The 22,467-nt window shown below is 39.3% G+C and overlaps 1 protein-coding gene across 2 annotated transcripts in view; it reads right to left on the bottom strand.

Annotated features, from left to right (window-relative positions):
- STAM2 (signal transducing adaptor molecule 2) overlaps positions 1–22,060 on the bottom strand; it is a 30,214-nt gene extending 8,154 nt beyond the window's left edge. Inside the window, exons 1-8 of one of the 2 annotated variants that reach the window (XM_063318353.1) lie at positions 21,899–22,060; positions 11,857–11,941; positions 9,889–9,964; positions 9,496–9,591; positions 7,538–7,684; positions 6,543–6,612; positions 5,208–5,397; positions 2,419–2,513 (exon numbers count right to left, since the gene is read on the bottom strand). In XM_063318353.1, the coding sequence (XP_063174423.1) occupies positions 2,419–2,513; positions 5,208–5,397; positions 6,543–6,612; positions 7,538–7,684; positions 9,496–9,591; positions 9,889–9,964; positions 11,857–11,941; positions 21,899–21,938 (799 nt within the window). In that variant the 5' untranslated portion in view covers positions 21,939–22,060. The remainder of the gene's footprint in view (positions 1–2,418; positions 2,514–5,207; positions 5,398–6,542; positions 6,613–7,537; positions 7,685–9,495; positions 9,592–9,888; positions 9,965–11,856; positions 11,942–21,898) is intronic. The other variant, XM_063318354.1, reaches the window with a different exon arrangement.
- Positions 22,061–22,467: the final 407 nt, after the last annotated feature.

Genomic DNA, 22,467 nt, shown 5'->3' with positions numbered 1-22,467 from the left:
TTACTGTGCAAACAGACAGCAAAAGAGCAAACTTTAGAAGCTGAGCTTTTCAGATAGGACAGCTAAAATGGAAGAGATCTGGTTCCGGTATGTTTATAAAGTAGTGTGTGGCAGGAAACCATAATGGATGCAGAGGCAAAACCAGAACAAAAAACAAAAAAACCACTTTTGCATGGTGAACATTATAGAACACAGGGTCAAGTTACAGACTGAAATAAATATCAGGATAAAGATAATATAAAGGATTGGGGGGCATTTTATAGTTTAACAACATAGTAGTGTTGTTCTACAAATTGATTTCTTGTTTATTTATTTATCTAATTTATCCCTGCCCATCTCCTCCCATGGAGGCCTCTGGGCGGTTTACAACAAGCAATTAAAACCATCACAATAGTACAAAAAATAAAATACAGTAAAAATACTATAAATAGAAATAAAAAATCCAAGCGATGAAACATCTAAAACAGTCCAAGTGTGGGAGGAGTGGTCTATAACAACCATCCCCATGTAGCTCTATTCCCCTCTCCACTCCAAGCGAGGTGGCAGAACCAGGTCTTCAGACTCCACCGAAAGGCCAGGAGTGATGGGGGCCAATCTCACCTCCGGGGGCAGCGTGTTCCACAGGGCGGGAGCTACTGCGGAGAAGGCCCGCTTCCTGGACCCCGCCAGATGAAATTCTCTTACAGATGGGGTCTGCAGCATGCCCTCCCTGCACGATCAGGTGGGACGGGTTGATGTAATGGGGAAGAGGCAGTCCCTCAGGTAACCTGGCCCCATGCCATGTAGGGCTTTAAAGGTGATAACCAACACCTTGAATTGGGCCCAGAAGCAAACTAGTACCCAATGCAGCTCGCGCAGCAGTGGTGTTACATGTGCCCTTCTGGGGGCACCAAAAAGAAGCTCGCGCAGCTGCATTCTGGACCAGCTGAAGCTTCTGGATACTTTTCAAGGGTAGCCCCATGCAGAGCGCATTGCAATAGTCTATCTGAGAGATAACAAGGGCATGAGTGACTGTTTGAAGGGCCTCCTGGTCCAGGAAGGGGCGTAACTGGTGCACAGCACATAGCTGCACAAAGGCTCTCCTGGCCACGGCTGCCACCTGCTCTTTGAGCAGGAGCCGTGAGTCCAGGAGGACCCCCAAGTTACGCACCAGGTCTGTCTGGGGCAGTGCAACCCCATCCAGAACCAGAGATGTTAATGTCCTGGATACAGAAGAACCATTAACGCACAGCCACTCGGTCTTACCAGGGTTCAGTTGAAGCCTGTTGTTCCCCATCCAGGCCACCACAGCCCCCAGACACTCGGAGAGGGTGGTCACGGCATCACTTACTTCACCCAAGATGGATATATACAACTGAGTATCATCAGCATACTGATGATACCTCATCCCATGGTGACGGATGATCTCACCCAGCAGTTTCATGTAGATGTTAAAAAGGAGAGGGGAGAGTACTGACCCCTGTGGCACCCCACAAAGAAGGGGCCGCGGGGCCGATCTCTCCTCCCCTATCATCACCGACTGGGATCGGCCCTGGAGGAAGGAGGTGAACCAGCGTAAGACTACATTGCCCACCCCCAACTCTCTGAGCCGCCCCAAAAGGATACCATGGTCGATGGTATCGAAAGCTGCTGAGAGATCAAGGAGAGCGAGGATGGATGCACTGCCTCCATCCCGCTCCCGCCAGAGATCATCCATAAGTGCAACCAATGCCGTTTCCGTCCCATAACTGGGCCTGAAACCTGACTGAAAGGGGTCTAGATAATCTGTTTCCTCCAGGACCCTCTGGAGCTGCAAAGCCACCACTTTCTCAACCACCTTCCCCAGAAAGGTGATCTGTAAACCCTGGTGCCGGAGATATTTGGCTTAATAACCTAATCAAGCCATGGATATTCAGTATATGTTCTGGTAGTTTGGGATATTTTTAATTAACCAGAATGGCTAAATTCTGCTTGTGTGGTTTAAGACTGTATCTTATAAAATATAAAAGTACTTTGTATCTAAGTGCACAATTCAGACTAAATTACTCTTCAAATCATAATTTCTAGCAGTGTTTGACTCATGATACTGGACCACTTTTGTGTGGCAACAGTGAAAAAGCTGGATCATGAACATGACATTTAAGAATAAACTTTGTTCACGAACAGAATTCGTATCATCTCCATATGCAGCTTCAGAACAATACGCCATTAACAGACATGAGAGAAATTCCTTCTCAGCAAGTGCAAGATCTTCTGATGAACTGCATAAAGTAACAGTGATTTAACAGTTAGAACACAAGTGGGCAGTCTGCGGAAGAGGATTAATACCCTTCCAGCATACTTAGCAGCTTTGAACAAATCATTTGGTTTCTTGGTATTTTCCTGCACAAGAATGGGATAATATTACATATATGACTCTTAAGAGTCTATTTGGCTTACCTGATTCAGGCTCATCATTTAAGTTAAGAGTCACAAAATTAGATGGGAACAACCCTACTCCTCTGTGATTTTCTCCTTTCCACCAATTGGCATCACTGCACAATAAAAACGTATATTTTAACACACACATAAAAATATAAAAATAGAAATGTAATGTAACATATAAAAATAGAAATGTAATGTTAAGATTCTTGTTCTTCTCCCACCCTAACCACAGACTCTTCTTAAAGTATCAGTTAGTACAATTTATAACTTGTTTCATGTTGCCTTCTTCTGTACTTAGTTCAATTAAGGAAAAATCAGACACACAACCCTAAACTGTCTGCTATGAAAGAAAATGTGATCCACTGGGCTCTTTATTCCACCTTAATTTACTCAATATGTTACCTCAGAATTTGGCATGTTGTAATTTATTTAAAAGAACATAAAAGGCAGGATATAAATCAAACAAATTTATAAATTAATATTTGTTCTTAAAAAATAAAAACGCACTACACCAAACTGGCTCTCATTTTATTTTTTTACAAGATTCAAAAATGATATTTGCCAGCTTCCCAGTCTAACGTATTCAATATGTACTGGGACTGTAACTCCAAGGATTCTGAAGCTACAATCCCAACACATCTGGAGGACACTAAGAGTGGGGAAAGCTATGGCAATAAAAATGTTGATGATCCTATGTGTTAGGAAATATGAAACTGATGAAACTAATGAGAAACAGCTCTTAGCAATGCCTATCTTTTTCTCTTTGAACCTTCATCTAGCTCAGAAGGACCCAATTTATCCAAAAGAGTTAAGGGCAACAATTTTCTAAATTAGTTTTAGAGAGGCTTTGTTTAAAAAAAAAGGGAGGGGAATGCTCTTGGGTGGCGTTTACTGTCCCAAGGCTATTATCTATTTCACGAACATCAATAAGAAGTAACGTCAGCTTAGAACTGTTTGCATGGGCCCTCAAACCATACCAAAAATTCTGGAAAAAATCATTGTTGATGTTTATATGAACAAGATATGGCTAATGAGCTCCACATTCCCCTTTCCTCCTCAGACATGACCATGAGACCATGGATAAGCAATTATGTTTACATGTTATCTATGAATTCAATTTAGTGAAAAATCAAACTTTGTAGCATGATCCTGGTTTGTTTTGCTAAACCATGCTTAATATTAATCCAGGTTTTAACACGGGAGATAGGTTTACTGAGATATTCTTTCTTGGATATACCAAAGTTGCATGGAGGAGAAATATACACACATCCTAAACTAAATTATAATCTGGCATTACACTTACACTAGATAAAAAGCTTTTAGTGTTTTTTGCTTTTATTGTTTTATGATGCTTTGTTTTATATGACTGTTGTGAATAGGCTAGAGCTGTGTTGTTAAGATGGGTGGCCATACAAGTCAAACAAACAAACAAACAATAAATAAGCAATAATTATTGGTTTGACAATAATTACAAGTATTGTCAAACCAATAAAGCATTCAATGCTGCTTACTTTTAAAATAGATAGCCATTAAAAATAATGGTGTGGCAGAAATACACTCATAAGTGAGTGAAACTCGGTGCTGTGTAAGTGTACTTCTCACACAATGGGATTGCTTTCTTTTCTTCCCTGAACATCCTCAAAATATGCTCCAGAAGCATTTGGAGAAGCTCCAGAACAGATTTTAAGGGTGCATAATGGGCAGAAGGGAGGAAGAATAGCCCCTGACTTTCAATACAAACCATCCAATGGATTTTTCTGAAGTACCCAGTCAGAACTTGGGACAGCTGCAAATTATTTTATATTACAATTATGAGTACTTTTATTTGACAGTTTCAGCTGTGTCAATGGAATTAACAATTAAACATAAATTATACAATTTCCTTTGTAGTATAAGGCTGATTTCAACTGAAGAATAGTCCTGCAGACTTTGGAAGTGGGGTCTAGCACAGTGCAATTAGAATGTTTTAACATTCAGCCTTTTATCTCTATTACAAGGTGTAAGTCATGACTTAAATGCACAAACAACAACTATATATGAACAAGAGTGGTTCCTATATTCTTTTTAAAAAAACTTCTTACAGACAAGGCAAATAAAAACGATTATTTTTAAAAGCTAAACACTTAACTGGATTTTAAAACTTTTCTTAAAATGTTTCATAAAAATAATGCTCAAAGATATATTGATGACATTTGCTAATAGGGAGATAAGTTAAAAACCAGGGTATTAACCTCTCTCTAAAAGTTTAAAGGCAATAAAGTGCAATGAATAGAGAATGTGAGCTGAGGGAGTAATACAGTTTAAAAGCTGGTGAAGATTATTCTTTTAGCACATATTTGCAAAAATATCCTCCAAGCAGCCATAAAAATTAATAGAACTGGAATTTGTTCAATCTCTAATAATTTTACAAATATGTATCAACTTCATTGGCTCTAAGATCATTCTATTTTTTAGTGAAAATGAATCTGAAAAAAAAATCCTAGCAAGATAATTTTATATGCCATATCCTAACTAACAATGAAACCACATCCCTCTGAATGCTGAAGAATCTGCATCGAAGTTATACTCAAATTTTATTAAAAATAATAATGGCTATAGAAATTTCCAGAATAGTAAATAAATTGTGATTTAAATAATTAAACTGAATTTTCCCCACCAGTGATTTAAATCAAATCAACCCCATTTACAGAAATTAAGAGCTTATGAATGATCACTGTGGTGGCTGTTCAAAGTGTAAGTAGTGATAAGACACATTAAGTTCAACAATTCCCTATGTGACTACAAGTCACGAAGTACAAACATACCTGTCATCCAGAACAACAATAATATCACCACTTTTAAAGGTAAGTTCATTATCCTCGACTGCCTCAAAGTCATACAAGGCTCGCACCTTTCTTGAGAGTTTTTGATTGTTATGCTGAACATCTACAGATGGGTACAAAGATTTTGTCTCGGTTTGCTGCTGCTTCTGTTCTTGCAAAGATAATTCAATAGCTGTAATTTGAAAAACAAAAACATATTTTATACCAATTAAAACAATGTGATTTACTTGCAAGTAATTCTGTAGCACAGAGCTCTCTAAAATGTTCAAAGTAGGTGTCTACAGAAACAGTCTTTACTGTGGTCATTAACCAGCACAAGTTCGTGTCTTTTCATTTGATTTTAGCTTTGCGAGTCCAAAATATGCAAAGACCCTGCATATTTACAACTCTGTACATATGGCCAATTCTGGATGAGAAGATCTGTGAATGGAGGTATGTCCCAATGCTGAGGTTAGAAGAAAATTGGATGTCCCAAAACTCCACTTGTAACCATGCTCTAGAAAATGTAAGTAAGTTGTTAAATCATGTGGTTTGCTTAGTTTTAGCTTAGCAAGCTGTGTGAATTCAACCATGGCTTATTCAATAAACCACAGTTAAACTTAGCATCCATGACGACTGAATGTAGCCACTCAATTCATCCAAGTCCTGCTGATTGTGGGAAAGAAGGTGCTAACTGCTCTAAAAGCTTCACAGTTATCACCCCTACTACAGTTTGAAAACTGAAGTTGTTGATGCAGTAAGTTAGCTGTTGTTACAATATAACAGGGGGCAGGGGGTGGGGAGACAAAACTGGTTGCAGCCTTCCATACTAGTAGTTATGCTCTGATGAAATCAATATACAATTAATTATTACGGAAGTGAAAATAAATTCAACTCATAAAGAATTATAAAAATTTGATTATTTGTTAGCTAGGGTTATGAGTATCTAACAACTTAAAACCAAAAATGTGTAAGATATTTAAAAATAGTGAAGTTAGAACCTGACAAGTTGTAACGTAAAATGCTAATGCTTTTAGAAAATTGTTTTAAGAGATGATAAACATCCCAAGAATTCCAAAGAGATCAACAGATTTTTTTTTTTAAAAAGCATGCATTTTCTGAGATATACATCTGTTTCCTTATAGCTTCCCGTGCTTCCTTCACAAAGTTTAAAAAACACAATTGCTCAAACTTTTCTTTGCTACTTGCCACAGGAAGGGTTCAATTTGTGTTCAGTGGAGAATGTTACACATTTTAACCATCAAGTATGTTCCCAAATATAAACTTAGAAACCTGTAAAATATTACATCACCCAAGAAATTATGACTAATACTTTACCTTTAGCTATATCTTCTTCTTCTTTGTTTTTGCTTGATGGTACACTGTTCTTGGGAGCAGCCGAGGGACTCTGTAAATGTACTTGCAATATAAATATGCTACTTCAAGTGGGAAAAGTTCTATATTTGCCTGCACCTTGAAAACAATACTGGTGTTAATTTAGCTTACCTTGTTTGTGGTAAGCATTTTTGAACTATTTAAAGTCAGAAACCATAGGAACCTCACCCAACAGGTGCTCAAGACAGAAATCATGTTTTGGCCATCTCTTCATAACAGTAATGAACCAAAGTCATATATTGACTGTTACACAAAAGGAGTAATAGGCTGAGCTGGTCCTGGAGAAAGGCAGCTATGTATTAGACGAAATCATTTTTTTTACAACAAATGGCAGCCAATATTTGCCAGGGTCTCTCTCTGTTCAAGCAGCTCAACATGAGTAAACCATATGTCCTTGTTTTTAAAGCTGCTACATACCTGGTCCTATACTGTACATTTGGATTTGGTACAGAACAGTTCCTTGTCCAAGCAACATGAATAATTATACGATTATGCCATTTTAGTGCTTCATTAAATATAATTGTATTTTAGATCTGTTGTATTTTAGATCTGTAAACTGCTCTCATACATTTTATTTTCAAAAGCAGGATCAATATTCTAGAGTAATCATTCTCACTTCAACATACAGTATAATCCAACTCTGAAAAGTCCTGTCAGTGTTAAAACCTGGTATTTATGAAGCAAGTAACATTATATAAGCAGGCTTCGGTTCATCCCAAAGCACATTTGCCCTGAGCGTCCCAGAGCATCTCCAAGGTCTGTGCCGCAAATGTGGGGAGTGCTTGTGGGAAGAAAAATCTATCGCATTGGTGGGTGCCATTAAATAGTAGATGGCTATCCCTGGACAGAACTCACATTTGGCATTTAAATTTAGTCATTATCCTGTTAATGCCAAAACCTCAAAATTTTGTGGATGTAAATAAAATCTAATCTCTTACCTGTGACCCAGCTGTAGGAAATACAACCCCTTCTTCCTTAAGAGATTTAATAGTGGCTGATATTAAGCTAAACTGGGGGTCCTTCTGAAATTCTTCTGACCATTCTACCATTAAAGCTTTTAATTTGTCACATACTTTAGGATGTGCCTACAAAAGGAAAGAAAGCACAACAGTACAGAAACAAACTTAGTTTTAAATAGTTTACAAAATGAACTGCCATGCAACTAGTTCTGTGTACCCCAGGCCTTAATACCTCTCTTTATAGCAAGTTCCCATGCTACAGCTTTTCTGAAATGAAGATTGTCAAAAGAAGACCTACAATCTGACATGTTCACCAAAAAGGTTTAAAAAGTGATATTAGACATGGTTGACTATTGTATCATGACCTATGTTTGTACATAGTTCAAATTGTTTAGCTTCATAATTTAGAAACTGATGAGAGCTGATGTGGTGTAGTGATTAAAGCACTGAACTGGCATTAGACAGGCCCAAGCTTCAAGTCCATCCTCAGCCATGGAAGAATGGCTTTGGCCCTGTCACCCATAAAGGTAGGCCCAGCCTACCCCATAAAGTTAGTGTTGTGGGAAAAAAATGGGAAGAAGGTGCTGTGTATGCTGCCCAGAGCTCCTGAAGGAAAGGCAGGATATAAAAATAAATGCAAATAAAGCATTTGGTAGGCTTATAAAGGAACTGCCCAACCAACTTGGCAGCCAGATCCTAGGCTCCAGAAGTATCCAGCCTATCTCCGGGTGGCTCAAGGAAGAGACGGTCCATTCCCACCTGTTCTCAGTTCAGAGGCATGAACTGGGTAACCTAAGGGCTCACCACAAATAGAATTTTTTAAAAATCTCTTTCTTCTGTTCAGCAATCAGGACCCAGACAACTACCCAACATTTCTCTAGTAGAACTTTGTACAGATAAACACAATTCAGCTGTTAATATAAACTGCCTCCCCCACCTGACCATGTTGGCTCTAGAAAGAAGAACAGATTGGGGGAGGGAGGGATTGAGAAGCTGACATTTTCTGGGTAGCCCCTTCAGGTGACAGTGATTCCACAATCTCCCAAGTTGTACCATGTGGCATCTCAATATATTTTGGGGTGAGGTAGGGTGTGGATGCCTCTGAATCTTACCAACTGTTTGTTCAGACACCTATGTAGCAGTGCCAGTAACCCACCGTGAGTGCAAATTGAGACCCGATCTTACCCTGCTTATCCCCTTCTTTCTGGCTGACCCAATGCAGTCTAAACATTGCCAAAGCAATACCTGCCTCTACACAGCCCACAATCTCCCCCACCACCCCCACTTCACTAAAAGATTGTGGGTCCTGTCTTTTGCTATAGCCAGACTCCTTGGTCACTAAATCTAATACTCCACCATCTACCACAGGGTTTTACATAAACATCAAAAGGTTTTTAATTTTTGCCCCTTACAACAATTGCAGCAGCACAGACATTTACCAGCACAGTGGAGAGCAAGTTCAAGACATCCCATCATACCTCAGGTGAGTTAACTGAGTTGCCCCAATACTCACCACATTCAGATTTAGCTTCAACTCACAGCACTGTCCTAGACACCAATAATATATCTGCACCAGTTTCATAAAGACACCATGTTCAAATTATTATGAAATGTTCCTGCTCTTCTAACTGCCACAGCATAGGAGAATATTCAACCTTTCTTTGCAATTTGTCATTCCTCTGTGGAAGCTGTCACTCCAGATATTGCAAAAATGAAATGCTCTTCATAGTATTCATGATTAAAGTAAATCTCCCTGGTATCACTCTGTAATTTTGTATAGTTTTACCTTCTCTATTTATACCATTCATCCTATTAATTTGTTTTTATTTCATTTATATATTCTAAGTTAATACCAGAAATGCAAAGCAAGTGTGATGACACTATCAATATACTTTTCTATTAGTTTTCCCTAAATATGATGCATCTAACAAGCTCACCTTGTTTATTATGACACGAACTTCACTGGCAAAATCACGTGAGCAGATTTCTAAGTGGAAAATCTTTCCACAGTTTGAAACACAGGCTCCCAACAGCTAACAAAATGGAGACACAATTGAATAAATGAGGCCATCCATAATAAACTGCAAAAAGCTCCACATGTAAACAATTATAAAGGTATTGATCCTAAACAATCCCTGGCCCCCTTCCCCACCTGGAGCCAGATAGGAACAGAACAGGCCAGAAATACTGAGAAATATATAAATAACAAGATAAATATTATGTTAGTCATCAATATAAATATAGATTAAAATGTTTTTAAAAGTTCACAAGGATTGTTTTATGAAGAACTTGTGACATTTCACCCATGAAAAAATCATATATATACTTACAGTTAGTGCCTGCAGTGCAACATGGGGTACCTTATGATTTACTCTCTTTAAAATGGCTTTGAGGCAGTCTTTTGCTCTAGATAAAAATAATATCTGTGTCAGTCTCTTATTTTAATTGCTTAAAAGGGAACAAAAGGTCCCAGAAAGAAGACAACATTGAAGAAAGAGCTTTGGGGCATAATATTGTTGTTAGTGATACAAAAGGAAGTTCCGCCTCTAATACTTCAACCTCAAAACACAATCTTATTCTGCAAAGCAAGCCACACTCAGTTCAGCAGACTTCTCTCTAAGAGATGATATTCAGGACAAAATAGGTAGATTTCAATCACTTAAGTGATTCAATGTTTCCGTTTGCTATATTAATCTAATGCTATTTTTTCAGTTTTTCTGATTTGGTCAGGGTTCTCACATTTCTCTGAACCTTGGCTTAACTATGGCTTGTTGAATAAACCATAGTAATTGAATTCACATATAAACCAAGCCATAAACAATAGTTTACAAAACACAACAACTGCTATGCCACTATACAATTTGGGTGACCACAATGTCTACATAACTGTAGAGAACCACGGAGAGGGCCATGGAAATGGAGTGCAGCAGTTAGCAAAACATGAGTTCAGCCTGGGAAAACAAGAGTGTGAGAAAGAAACTTAAAATTTGCCCCACATTGACTCTCCATGGTACAACGACAAGGGAGGGAGGGAGGGAGGGAGGGAGGGAGAACACTGCTAGGCTTTCAAGATCAATAAAGGAGAGTCCCAGTATTTCTTGTGGGGCACATTTCCTGAATTAGCCTACCTTGCAAGGCTAACAGTAATGCAGGGAATGGCACCAGAATCACACCTGCTGTCTCAGCACTGACTGAATGCACGTGTACAGAGAATACAAACTGAGATTCTTTCTATGTGATTGGGGATTCAGAAAAGGCTGGGTTCCAACTTTTTACTAGGTCCATACGAACACTGACAATACAGCAGCAATCAGCAAGATACAAACCCGTCACCTTTCTACATGTTAACTCAGAAGATAATTTGAAAGGGCCTAATTACTTGGAAATGTTTAATGTGTTTAATTTAGACAACAGTAACCTTACAGAACAATACAATAAATAAACACAATTACAAGCAAAACAGCCCTGGCATGCTAATTACTACTTGAAATACATTTTTATTATTCAAATAAAAGCAGATGCTGATGTCTTTCAACCATCCATATTTTACTTTTTTAGTCCAGTCTAACCTCAAGCATTTCGCTGGAGGCATTTTTAATAAATTAGCACTGAACAATTGAAATTAATAATAACCAGTTTCCAAGAGTTCCAGCGTAGACCTAATGATCAGCAGAAAAGTTTACTGTTCTTATTTATGTTCCCCTTATGACAGACTGGTTCTCCTTCTTCGTAACATGTAAGAAAGCGACTTTCTGTTCTGGACAACTTCTAAAGTGACCTAGTTTCAAGTTAAAAGTTTTCATTTGGTCTAAAGTGGATTTGCATCTTTTCTCCCTTTTTAAACAAGGTATTTTTTTTCTTCCTAGTGTTTTCCTGTGGGTGCAGAGTCCACTTTTTGGATCAACCGAATGTTGATCCATTGGTTGCAACAGAAATTGACTGACTGGCTTGTCACCCAAGCCTGATGTTGTGGGCTGAGAGAGTGTGACTGGCCCAAGGTCACCAAGTCGGATTTCATGCCTGAGGTGGGACTAGAACTCTCAGTCTCCTGGTTTCTAGCCTGGAGCCTTAACCACTTGACCAAGCTGGCTCTCCTTTTTTAAAAAACAACAAGATAATGTAGTATAATCACATTACTGTGTGTGTCTGTGTGTTGGTGTGTATGAGTAAATGTATACATACAGATACATATATGCTTAAAATGACTGGAATGAGTAAGGCTGCCTGACAGGACAGAAGGCACAGATTAATCATAACATTCTATAAAATACCATTCAAGATATGTTGGTGGGTCTCACCCGTTAGGAGTGCCTCCAATCTTGTCACATATATCCATGATAACTGCCCAGTCTTCAACAGTGTTGCACTCATTTGTGGCCTTTTCTGGGGAGAAAAATAACATAACAAGAATCAACAGCCTTTCAGGCAGGATACAAGCATCTTTTGTCTGAAATAGTCACTAGGGTCGCTGAAAAAGCACTCTCACTATCCTGCTAAAACCTTAAGTTCACAAACATATTTGTTTTGAATTCTGACATAATATATGTCTAAAATTGGATACATTTACTTCAGTGCAGTGGAAAAATAATCACAAAGTTACAATTTCAAATGAACAATAAATTGTAATAGATTGGAGTCCGAATGAAAATGGCAATGTTTCAAATGTTCATATTTTACTTGTTAAGAGGTCTATAAATGTTTATTTTCTTCTCAAGCCAGGCAGCTGATTTATATGGTATCAGCAAAGCAAAGTATGAACATATACCAGCACTGGCCTACAAATCTTCATTCTCAGATAGGAAATTACAGATAAACACAACCATTTCCACTTTGTGAACAAAGTATACTATCACATGAAAGGGCAAGTTATTCATACCATCAATATGAGCTGTATTTGGAGGCTTATTAGCATCTAAGCTTCATGTCTGAAAAAATATGCATTTGAATTTAACTTTTTTAGAAGCAATACTGTCAACAGAATTGAATTATTTTGAAACAGCCATTTAATAATTTTATCTCTAATCTCCAAATCAAGTATGAAAGGCATCTTTATTAAAAACATTAAAAGCATATTTATACACGTATCTTATTATTCAATGGCACAACTAAAAAGGCCCAGGAATATGAGGCATTATTGCTGATGGATGCTGGATAATTGAAAAAGCCAAAGAATACTAAAAAGAAGTCAGTGTTTTATTGACTATAGAAAGGACTTCAATTGTATCAATCATGTCTAACTGAGGAATGTCCTTAGAAAAATGAGAATCCCAAAACATCTCATTGTCCTCAAGTGAAACATAAACACAAGTCAGGAAGCCACAATACAGGCAGAACATAGCAAAACAGACCAGGTCCAGGTTTGCAAAGGAGGGAGACAAGGCTGCACGCTCTTCCCCTATTTATTCAACCTATATGCTAAATATATATTAAGGGGGGACTGAACTGGAAGGTTAGCATGGTTTTAATATTGGAGGAAGAAACCTCAAAAACCTGTGCTGATGACACTACTCTGATAGCTGAAAATGCAAATGATCTGCAAGCTCTAATAATCAAAGTCAAGGAGCACAGTGAAAAAACAGGACTAAGATGTGATAAAAATGACCAAATGACAACAAGGACAGCAACCATCCTTAGAACTGACAATGAATTTTTATATATGATAACTGCTGCAAGATTATTATACGTGCAAACATGTAAAGACTGAAAACCCACGACAGAGGAATGGCTGGTGAGGATGACAGAATTAGCAGAGATGGCAAAATTGACTTGCCTGATTAGAGAAAGGACAACCACCACATTTATTAGTGACTGGAAACCCCTTATGGACTTTTTGCTGAAAACTAAAAAAAATGAACTTGTGATTTATAGGTTTCACGAGAAAGGTAGACTATAGAAAGAAGGAAATTATGTTGTAACCTTAGAGAGAGGGGGTAAAATACAAATGTACTTGTAACTGCTGTTAAGAAAATTAGAAGCTGCTGCTTTATAACTTTTCTTTCTCTCTCTCTCCCCCCTTCTCTTCTCTTCTCTTTTCTCTTCGCTTCTCTTTTCTTCCATCTTTGCACTTTTTTCCACTTAATATTTTTTAATTTCTTTACTTTTTTCTTTCAAAATCTGTATTGATTTTATTCTTTTAAAAATTTCTTTAATAAAAATTATATACATATATAGGAGAGGCTTGTCTTTTTCTTTTGGTTACTTGAGACATCATCATTTTTGGATTACTATTAAAAAATGGCTACTAGAAAAATGGCAAGAGAGGGCAGGAGAAGCTCGGTAGAGAAACCTGCAGAAAAAATAGTTACACATTACAATTGCCTTCCTGGAAGAAAAGTAAAGGGGTAAGAAGTGAATCTGTCCATCCTCCAATTTTTCAGGGAAGACGAGGAATTCTTGGATCAAATACAGGAAGTGCTTATGCAGGGAAAATAATACCAAGAAGGCTTCTAGAAAACAAAACAAGCCAGGCAGAGAAGATGGAAGAATGTGATATGAAAGACCTTAGCCTGCCAAGAGGGGTCTTTTTCTTTGGAGCTTCGGAATAGATTCCAGAGCCTCCCTATTTACATTAGCGGAGTTACCACAAGCTTCAGGGCCTTGTATTCACGATGTGAGCTCTTTTTGGGGGCTTACATTCAGGATGTGATGAAAAAGAGTTGGAGTCCAACACGACTGCACCAATGGAAATGACTGGGGCTTCGTCTTGTGATCTGGGATCATTTTGAATCTGTGAATCTTGAGGAAGCAAATAGGGCTCTCTTTAGTGTCACTTCCATCACTTCCTGCTTGGTTAAGTTCATGATTGGTTAAGGCCTCTATGAGGTGGCAGGAAGTTGCATTCAAGCAATAATCAATGCTTCTTTCAGCGAGGGGCTGTTCTGTCACCCTACTCAAGAAGCCTTTATTTTTATCTGTTCTGGATAACTTCAGACCTGTCTCCAAATTCCCCTTTCTGGGAGCAGATGTAGAGAGAATGGTGGGCCCACAGCTCCACACAGACCTAAAGGAAGGGAATTATTTGGACTTAGAGTCAGGTTTAAGGCCAGGGTACAGCACAATCATGCTTGTATTAGTCAAGCTTGTGGACAACTTACTGAGAAATTGGGATTAGGGGAGTACAACCATCATGGTCCTCCGTGATCTGTCAGTGGATTTCAGTACTATCAACCATAGCATCCTTCTGAACTGCCTCCAAGGGATTTGCGAGGGGGTGGGCAATGTCTTGCAGTGGTTGTCTTCCTTCCTGATGGGCCGGTTCTAGTGGAAGTGAAGGAGACCCCTACTCTATGGAGTGCCTAAAGCCTCTGTTCTCTTCTACTTCTCTTTAGCATCTGTTGAAACTGCTGGGAGAGGTAATCTGTCAGCACTGGGTTCAGCATCATCGATATAATGATAACACCCAGAGATAAGATCTCTGCAATGTGGCAAAAGTGTTGACCCAGTGCCTGGAAGCAATGAGGGTCTGGATGGGGAGGAACAGAGAGCTTGAATCTCTTTAAGACAGAGTAGCTTTGGGTCTATGGGCCTAAAAACTAATACGTTAGTTGATTCTGAATGTACTCCTCTGCTCAGAGATGGTCTGTGACCTCGGTATCTTCCTAGACTCACAACTCCTGTGACAACTTCTGAACTTTTATTGAGAGCCAGTTTGGTGTAGTGGTTAAGGTGCTGGCCTAGAAACCAGGAGGCTGTGAGTTCTAGTCCTGCCTTAGGCATGAAAGACAGCTGAGTGACTTAGGGCCAGTCACTCTCTCTCAGCCCAACCCACCTCACAGGGTTGTTGCTGTGGGGATAACAGGAGGCATGAGTATTAGATATGTTTACCTCCTTGAGTTGACCTATAAATAAATAAAGGAACGGAGGGAGGGCAGGTTAATTGTAACAATAACTTTACCACGGTTACATATTTTGTACCAATTGTGGACATTCCTGGATAAGGAGGCCCTGCTCAGTCATGTCCTAGTCACCTTCTGTTGAATTACTGTAATGCATTCTCCATGGGCCTGCCTTTAAAGAATATTCAGCACCTACAGCTGGTATAGAATGTACTTTATCAATTTGCACAGTGATGAGTTTATCTTGTATAGCTGAATCCACTGCTTTGGGAGTTGTACTGTGTTTGTTTGTTTATTTAGTAGGTTTACATGGCCGCCATCTTGCCACCTTTGAGGCCCTGAGTGGCTCTGGATCTGGTTATATAAGGGACCACATTCTCCCATATTCATTTGTATGTCTCGTCTTGTTTCATGTCAGAAACGCAGGAAATAGAAAGGGGGAAAATATTGATTAAAATTTAAAAAGTTAAAAACATTTAATAAAAATATAAAATTTATATAGCTCTAGCCCAATACCGGGCCACATTGATGGCAGAGGTGTTTCCAACCAGTAAGTCACTCTGTGTGCATGTTGGTCCCAAAGGGCACTGTAAAAGATGGTTAGTTGTTTGAATATTGCCACATTCGCAACATATCTCCTTGTCCTCAGGGAGAAACCCCCATTTTTCCATATAATCTTTAGTTCTGGCCAAACCAGTGCACAGTCTGTTTAAACATCTCCAAACAGCCCACTCTTCCTCTGAACCTCCAGGCAACTCCTCAAGTGGTTCTATCCAATTATGAAGGTGTTTTACTTGAGATTTCCATCTTTTTAATCCTTCTGTTTGAGATGTAGTAGCAATCTCCTCAGTGCAGTCTAAGCAGCTCCTTATTGACTTCAATCTTTTTGTAGGAGGTACTTGGCCAAATAATGGGTGTGCCAGATCGTGTAATTTGTATGTCGCATCAGTACAAATACAGACAACTCCTTCCAGGTCCCATCTTTACAAGACTGCCACCTGACAGGCTTTTTTGACAACTACTTGCTGCCTGGGGGTATTCAGTCAGATCTGTGAGCACCTGACTTTTGTATTTTCTCTTTTTATGTATTCTACTTTTTATTTTATGTATATATGGGTTTTCTCTCTCTTTTTTCTTTACAGGTGTTATTTTATGATCAGATTCTTAGCCACCTAGAGCCTGGGTGGGACTGGGTGGCATACAAATATATATACAGTATACACACACACACACAGAGCTCCCAAACACTTGACATCTACTAATCATTACCCCTTTTTACTAATCCATATGGGAACAAATGACACAACCTTGAAGACCCTGCATGGTACTGTGAAACACCGGGGAAGAAGGAGGAGGAGGAGCTGTTATGGACATTACTGATGGAGAGGGAGGGGGCTCTCTCCAGGGGGAGAAGCGCATGCGTAGTTCTGATTCTCTTCAGCTTCCTATCAAGAAATCCCAAAGAGAAGCGCCTTAACTTTCTGAGCTTTTCTAGTAGGAATCGCTGATACTTTCTCAGTTTAGCAAGATTCTGTACTATAGGGCAGAACAATAAACAGTAGAGCTAAGGCATCTGATCTCAGCATGGTTCTTGGTCCTACATCCTGACAGGAGCTGAGGTCACAGGTGGTGTTTTATTCACTCCTTCCTGGTCCAGCAAGAGAGAAGAATACTGGAAACAAACAGGTGGCTATGCAGATGGTACCACTGGGAATGGTTTGATCGTGGAATATATTTCCAAGATGAAGGGCTCTTGGCAAGTAATAAGCTACAACTCACAAGAACTGAGAAGAATGCACTTAGGAAGCACCTTGCAAATCTGATGCTGGGGGATTTAAAATAAGTACTGTGGTAGTCAGAGAAGAAAGTCTAGAAAATTGTGAGACACCGAAATATTGGGAACAGGACTGAGAGTGATATGGAGGATGTGGATGCACTAAATAATGAGCATGTAAATACAGAGGTTATAGTTTTTGTTACAAATGCACATAATATGAAGAGCAAACATGAAGAACTATAAATCATATATATGTATGTCTATGTGTGTGTGTGTATATATATCATTCATATATATATATATCTCATATAATCAAATATAGGAAGGTAAATATGATTTAGTAGGTGTTAATGAAACAAGGTGGAATGCTTGAACAAAATGGTAGGATGGTGGCAGAGCTCCTCAATTCCTACTTTGTTTCAAACGCCTCCACAAAGAGGTAAGGGTAAAGGTTTCCCCTGCACAGTCATGTCCGACTCATCTCTGTTTCTTAGCTGAAGAGCCAGCGCAGTCTGAACTGTATTCAAATGGACCTAAGCAGAACAAATGAAGGGAGTGGCAACCCAATGTCAATAAAGAGATAGTTAAGGAGGGCCTGGCTACCACGAATCAGTTTTAGTACCCAGGACCATACAAATTAAATCTGAGAATCTTGAAAGAGCTTGCAGATATCATTTTGGAGCAGCTTTCTGTGGAAAAATTGTGTGTGTGTCTGTGTGTGATGCCAGAGGACTGAAGAAGGTCAAGGGTTATTTCTGTGTTCAAAAAGTAAAGGGGGAGGGGGAAGGGACTCAGATAAGTACAGACCGGTTAGCTTCACACTGATAGTAGGAACCGATTACTAAACAGTCAGACTGTAAGCATTTAGAAAAGAATCCATTAACAGAAGCCAGCATGGGTCTATCAGGAACAGATAATACCAAATCAATCTGACCTTTGACAGAGTGACCAGTTTAGTTGATCACCGGAATACAGTGCATATAGCATACCTTTACTTCAGCAAAGCATTTGACAAGGTCTCCCGTGAGATCCTAGCAGAGAACATGACAAAATGTGGGTTGAACTATACTACCATTAGATGGATACAGAGCAGGTTGAATAATCATACCTTACGAGTGCAGGCCAAAAATGGAATGTGCCAAGGGGCATACTACAGGGCTTTGCACTGTTCACTGTATTTATAAATTATTTGGATCAGGGTTTAGAAAATATGATTAGCAAATTTGCATACAACACAAGATATGGAGGGTAAAGGTAAAGGTTTCCCTTGACATTAAGTCCAGTCGTGTCCGACTCTAGGGGGTGGTGGGTTTAAACAGTGGGTTTAAATTACAAGGAAGCAGATTTCAGGTAGACATTAGGAAGATTTTCCTGAAGATAAGTGATATTCAGTAATGGAACAGACTGTCTTAGGAGGTAGCAGAGCCTTCTTTGCTCTGTGTTTAAAGAGAGTCCGGATGACCATCTGCCAAGGATGCTATAACAGTAGATTTCTGCACTGGGCTAGATGATCTCTAAGATCCTTCCTAAATGTTATCTCCTATGATTCTCTGATTAAAATCCCTACTTAAAAAAAAACTTATTTCAACAAAAACATATAAGAACATCCTTTCTATGACTCTTCTAAAGGTACATGATGTGCACAGTGCTAGAGCTAAACATTTTAATGAATATTTATAGATATAAAAGATTATTTTAAAAAGCTTAAGATTTGAATCTATTTATCCTCTTTCTTGGTGAAATATTTAAAAATGTGATTATTCCATGATTTGTAAAACTTGGAATCAAAAACATGCTTGTTATTAGAAATTAAAACAGCAGTTAAACAATTTAAGTCAAAAAAATCTGAGGAATCATGCACAGGATTGCAACTTTCATCTGCAAAACACCACTATTTTCAGAATAAGTTTTCAAGAGTAAAAATTGGTTCTGATTGTAAGTGTTTTCTCATTAATAAGAGGTTAGTCATATGATGAGAGCCAGTTTGGTGTGATGGTTAAGGCACCAGGCTAGAAACCAGGAGACCGAGAGTTCTAGTCCTGTCCTAGGCACAAAACCAGCTGGGTGACCTTGGGCCGGTCCCTCTCTCTCAGCCCTAGGAAGCAGGCAATGGCAGGCCACTTCTGAAAAACCTTGCCAAGAACACTGCAGGGACTTGTCCAGGCAGTCTCCGAGAATTGGACACAAATGAACAGATTAAAAAAAATTAAAACTTCATATTATATAAATCTGAGTAGGGACTTTATGTGTTAAGTTTCTGGAAACTTTAGCTAACATAAAATGTAATTGCTTCTGACAGGAGTTTAATATAAAGCCCATAATTTTTTTTGTAAATTGCAGCTGGTTTCCCATTTACTCAATTTAAAATCTCTTTTGAATGCTTATACAGCCTAAAATCTATACACATATCAAAGAATGAATCTTCCAATATTCTAGGATCTAAGCCAGCTTTTCTCAACTAGGGTTCTGCGAGAGGTTGATAGAGGTTCCATGAGAGATTGTGACTGAAAAATAAACAAACATTTTTTTGAACGGTATGTACCAAGCAATGCTAGCTCTCACACTGGTGGGGATTTTTACACTCAAGGACTCCGCTGCCTCCTTGCCGCTTGGCTGTTTGTTGTAAAACATGGATTTTGTAGGCTAGAAGTGAATTTCATTGTGTTTATATTTTTTTAATGGTTTTTATGCAGGGGTCCCCGAGACCTGAAGATTATTTCAAGGGTTCTTCCAGGGTAAAAAGGTGAGCAAGGTTGATCTAGGCTGTGCTTGTTTGTTTTTTAATGTGATACTGTATGCGAATTCAGCCACTGTGGTTTATAACAATGGCTCCTTCTTGGGGGCTTTCAAAGTGAGGCTAAACCAAAGGAAACATTAAATCACATTACAGCTTAATGTTAATGTGTCAGTAATGTGGGCTCTGTATTTGCCCATGAGGAAGATTCATCCCAAAAACTTCATCTGGCAAACACTGGCAAGTCAGCTTTCACAGCTGTAATACTAAAACATCAAACTCCCCCTCCGAAGAAAAATATGTACTTGGTTATAACTTTTTTTGGAAAACCTAAAGAATTTTTTTTAATTTTTGAAAGGACTTTTTTTAATGCTCCTGTGCAATTTTTAAAGGCTTTAGTTTTTTTAATGACTTATTTTTAAAATAATTTTAGACCTAGGGCTTTTAGATGTAGTGTGAAAAATAAACATTTCTTAAAAGCATAACTCATTACAATAATGTACAACTGAGCCCCAAATTTGCAAACACATAAGTTACTAAGCTTGTAATCTGAAACAAATCTGTATAATACTGTAAACCCAACTGAGTTTTAACAGGACATTTTCCCCAGACACCTACAGCCTGTAAAGATACCCATTCTCTAATTTCAACATATCCACCAATCACAAATGACATCCTGTAACAAGCAGATGACTATAGCTGTGCTACTGCAAATGAGAAAGAAAAGTGTCTTGTCATCTCTGCTGATATATTATTTCTTGCCTAATTCCTTTCCCAGTAATATACAGCTTTAAATCATTTCTAATGCCATGAATTATTTCTCTTTGAGATCCAGTGCTCATGAATTCAACCAAGCAAGAGAAGCTAAAATAAAGGTATAAAGCAGCAAAGAGAGCAAACAAATCCGAAAAGTTCAACCTTAGGACCTTCTGAAAATCTTATGTCATTAGATTTTGGAATAAATATCTCTGGTTTTGAGGTCTAGCCAAACAACAGCTCTATGCTGTTAAATTAAGAGAGTAACCAATTATATAAGACCCTTTAACACCTTAACTTCTATTCCTACCTATCAAAACTTGTCTTTGAATTATGTTAACACTATTAGCCTCCTCTCCTAATTCCAGATGCATACCTATATTTTAAGACCATCTCCTGTCTTATAAACCTGCACTGATTGAAAGAATCTCTAGAGATCTACCAAAGAGGATTTAGTTGTTGGGAATGGAAAAATAAATACCTTTCTATGAAACCATCATTTAGGTAAATGAGGCAATTCCTTCTCTATTACCATTAAAAATTCTGACTCTACTAGAGCTGTAAAGATTTTTTTTTTCAACTGAAAGTTTAAACTCTAGCTTCTTTTGATATTATTTCATTTTAGCTTCTAAAGTTTTTTTTTTCCCTTTTAAAAGCAACCTGCTTTAAAAAGCGTCCATAGTTCTATTTCTTGAATACACAGACTGCTAAAAGTGGGCCTGTGGACTTTTTAGAAGCCGACTGCCTTTAAAGGAATAATCGACCAGATTAGGATCCATCCTTAAATTTAACCTTGGGCAAATCATTCGCTCTTCGCTCCAGGTCTGCCCTGGGGAAGAGGACGAGAATCAGGTCTTCCCAGCCAGAGAATATTTCGTAAAATCATTAAAGCCTCCGAAAACAATCAATCTTGCTTCCTCTAGGTATCGGCGAAGTTAAAGGGGCAGAACCTCCTATTCCCCTTCCGCATAGGTAGCTTCAACCCAGATCCTCAACCAGAGGTCGACCGACCTCCTTATCGGGAGGACAGTCCTGGGACGGGACGAGTAAGAGAGCCTCCCTCCTGCCCCCGGCCTCGCCGGAAGGAAATGCGCGGGCAGAGTTTGGCCACGCCGACGGAGCTGATCCCCAGGGAGGACCGACCTGTGACCGTGCCTGGAGGCCGAGCCGGGACCTTTTAGGGCGGCTGGTCTTCCCCTGCCGGGCAGAAAAATCCCGTCCACTCCCGCTCGACTCACCCACATCCTGCTCGAAGGGGTTGGGGGCGAAGAGCGGCATGACAGCGGCGGCGGCACGAACGTTAACGACAACACCCCGAGGGGGTCAGCCCGGCGCGGTCCGGTTCGGCAGCCGCCCAAGTAGAGGACGCAACTCACTTCGCAGTAGTCCCCTCCCTCGACGCGGCCCCACCCCGCCTCTCCTCCACTTCCTGTTCCGCCATCGCGAAGGACCCGGACGCACCCTCTCTGCCCGCGTCGTCATACAGCCGCCTGACTCAACCGCAGATTGGAAGAATCCAAAGTCCGGCATTCCCGATACGAAGAGACCATAAAGAGTTTCCTTTGTTACTTTCTTATTTCAGCAGCCAGCATCGACGTCTGTATGTAGACCCTACTGAATGGAGAACCCTCGGCATAAGGAACAGGCAACACCGTAGACAAGGATTTGGGGTCCTTGGGGAAAAAAGGGTGTGCATAGAGTTAGAAATCGAATCGAAGAAAACGATCTCAAAGTGAACCTTTCTGCCTTCCGTTCCGAAACAAAGATATGAGATTCTGAACAGAAATAACGATGTATGGTTCCGATT

The sequence above is a fragment of the Candoia aspera genome, chromosome 1 (genome assembly GCF_035149785.1).
Source record: "Candoia aspera isolate rCanAsp1 chromosome 1, rCanAsp1.hap2, whole genome shotgun sequence".
NCBI classification, from domain to species: Eukaryota; Metazoa; Chordata; class Lepidosauria; order Squamata; family Boidae; genus Candoia; species Candoia aspera.
The sequence above is the reverse complement of the archived record's forward strand: the minus strand, read 5'-3'. Positions and strand labels throughout refer to the sequence as shown.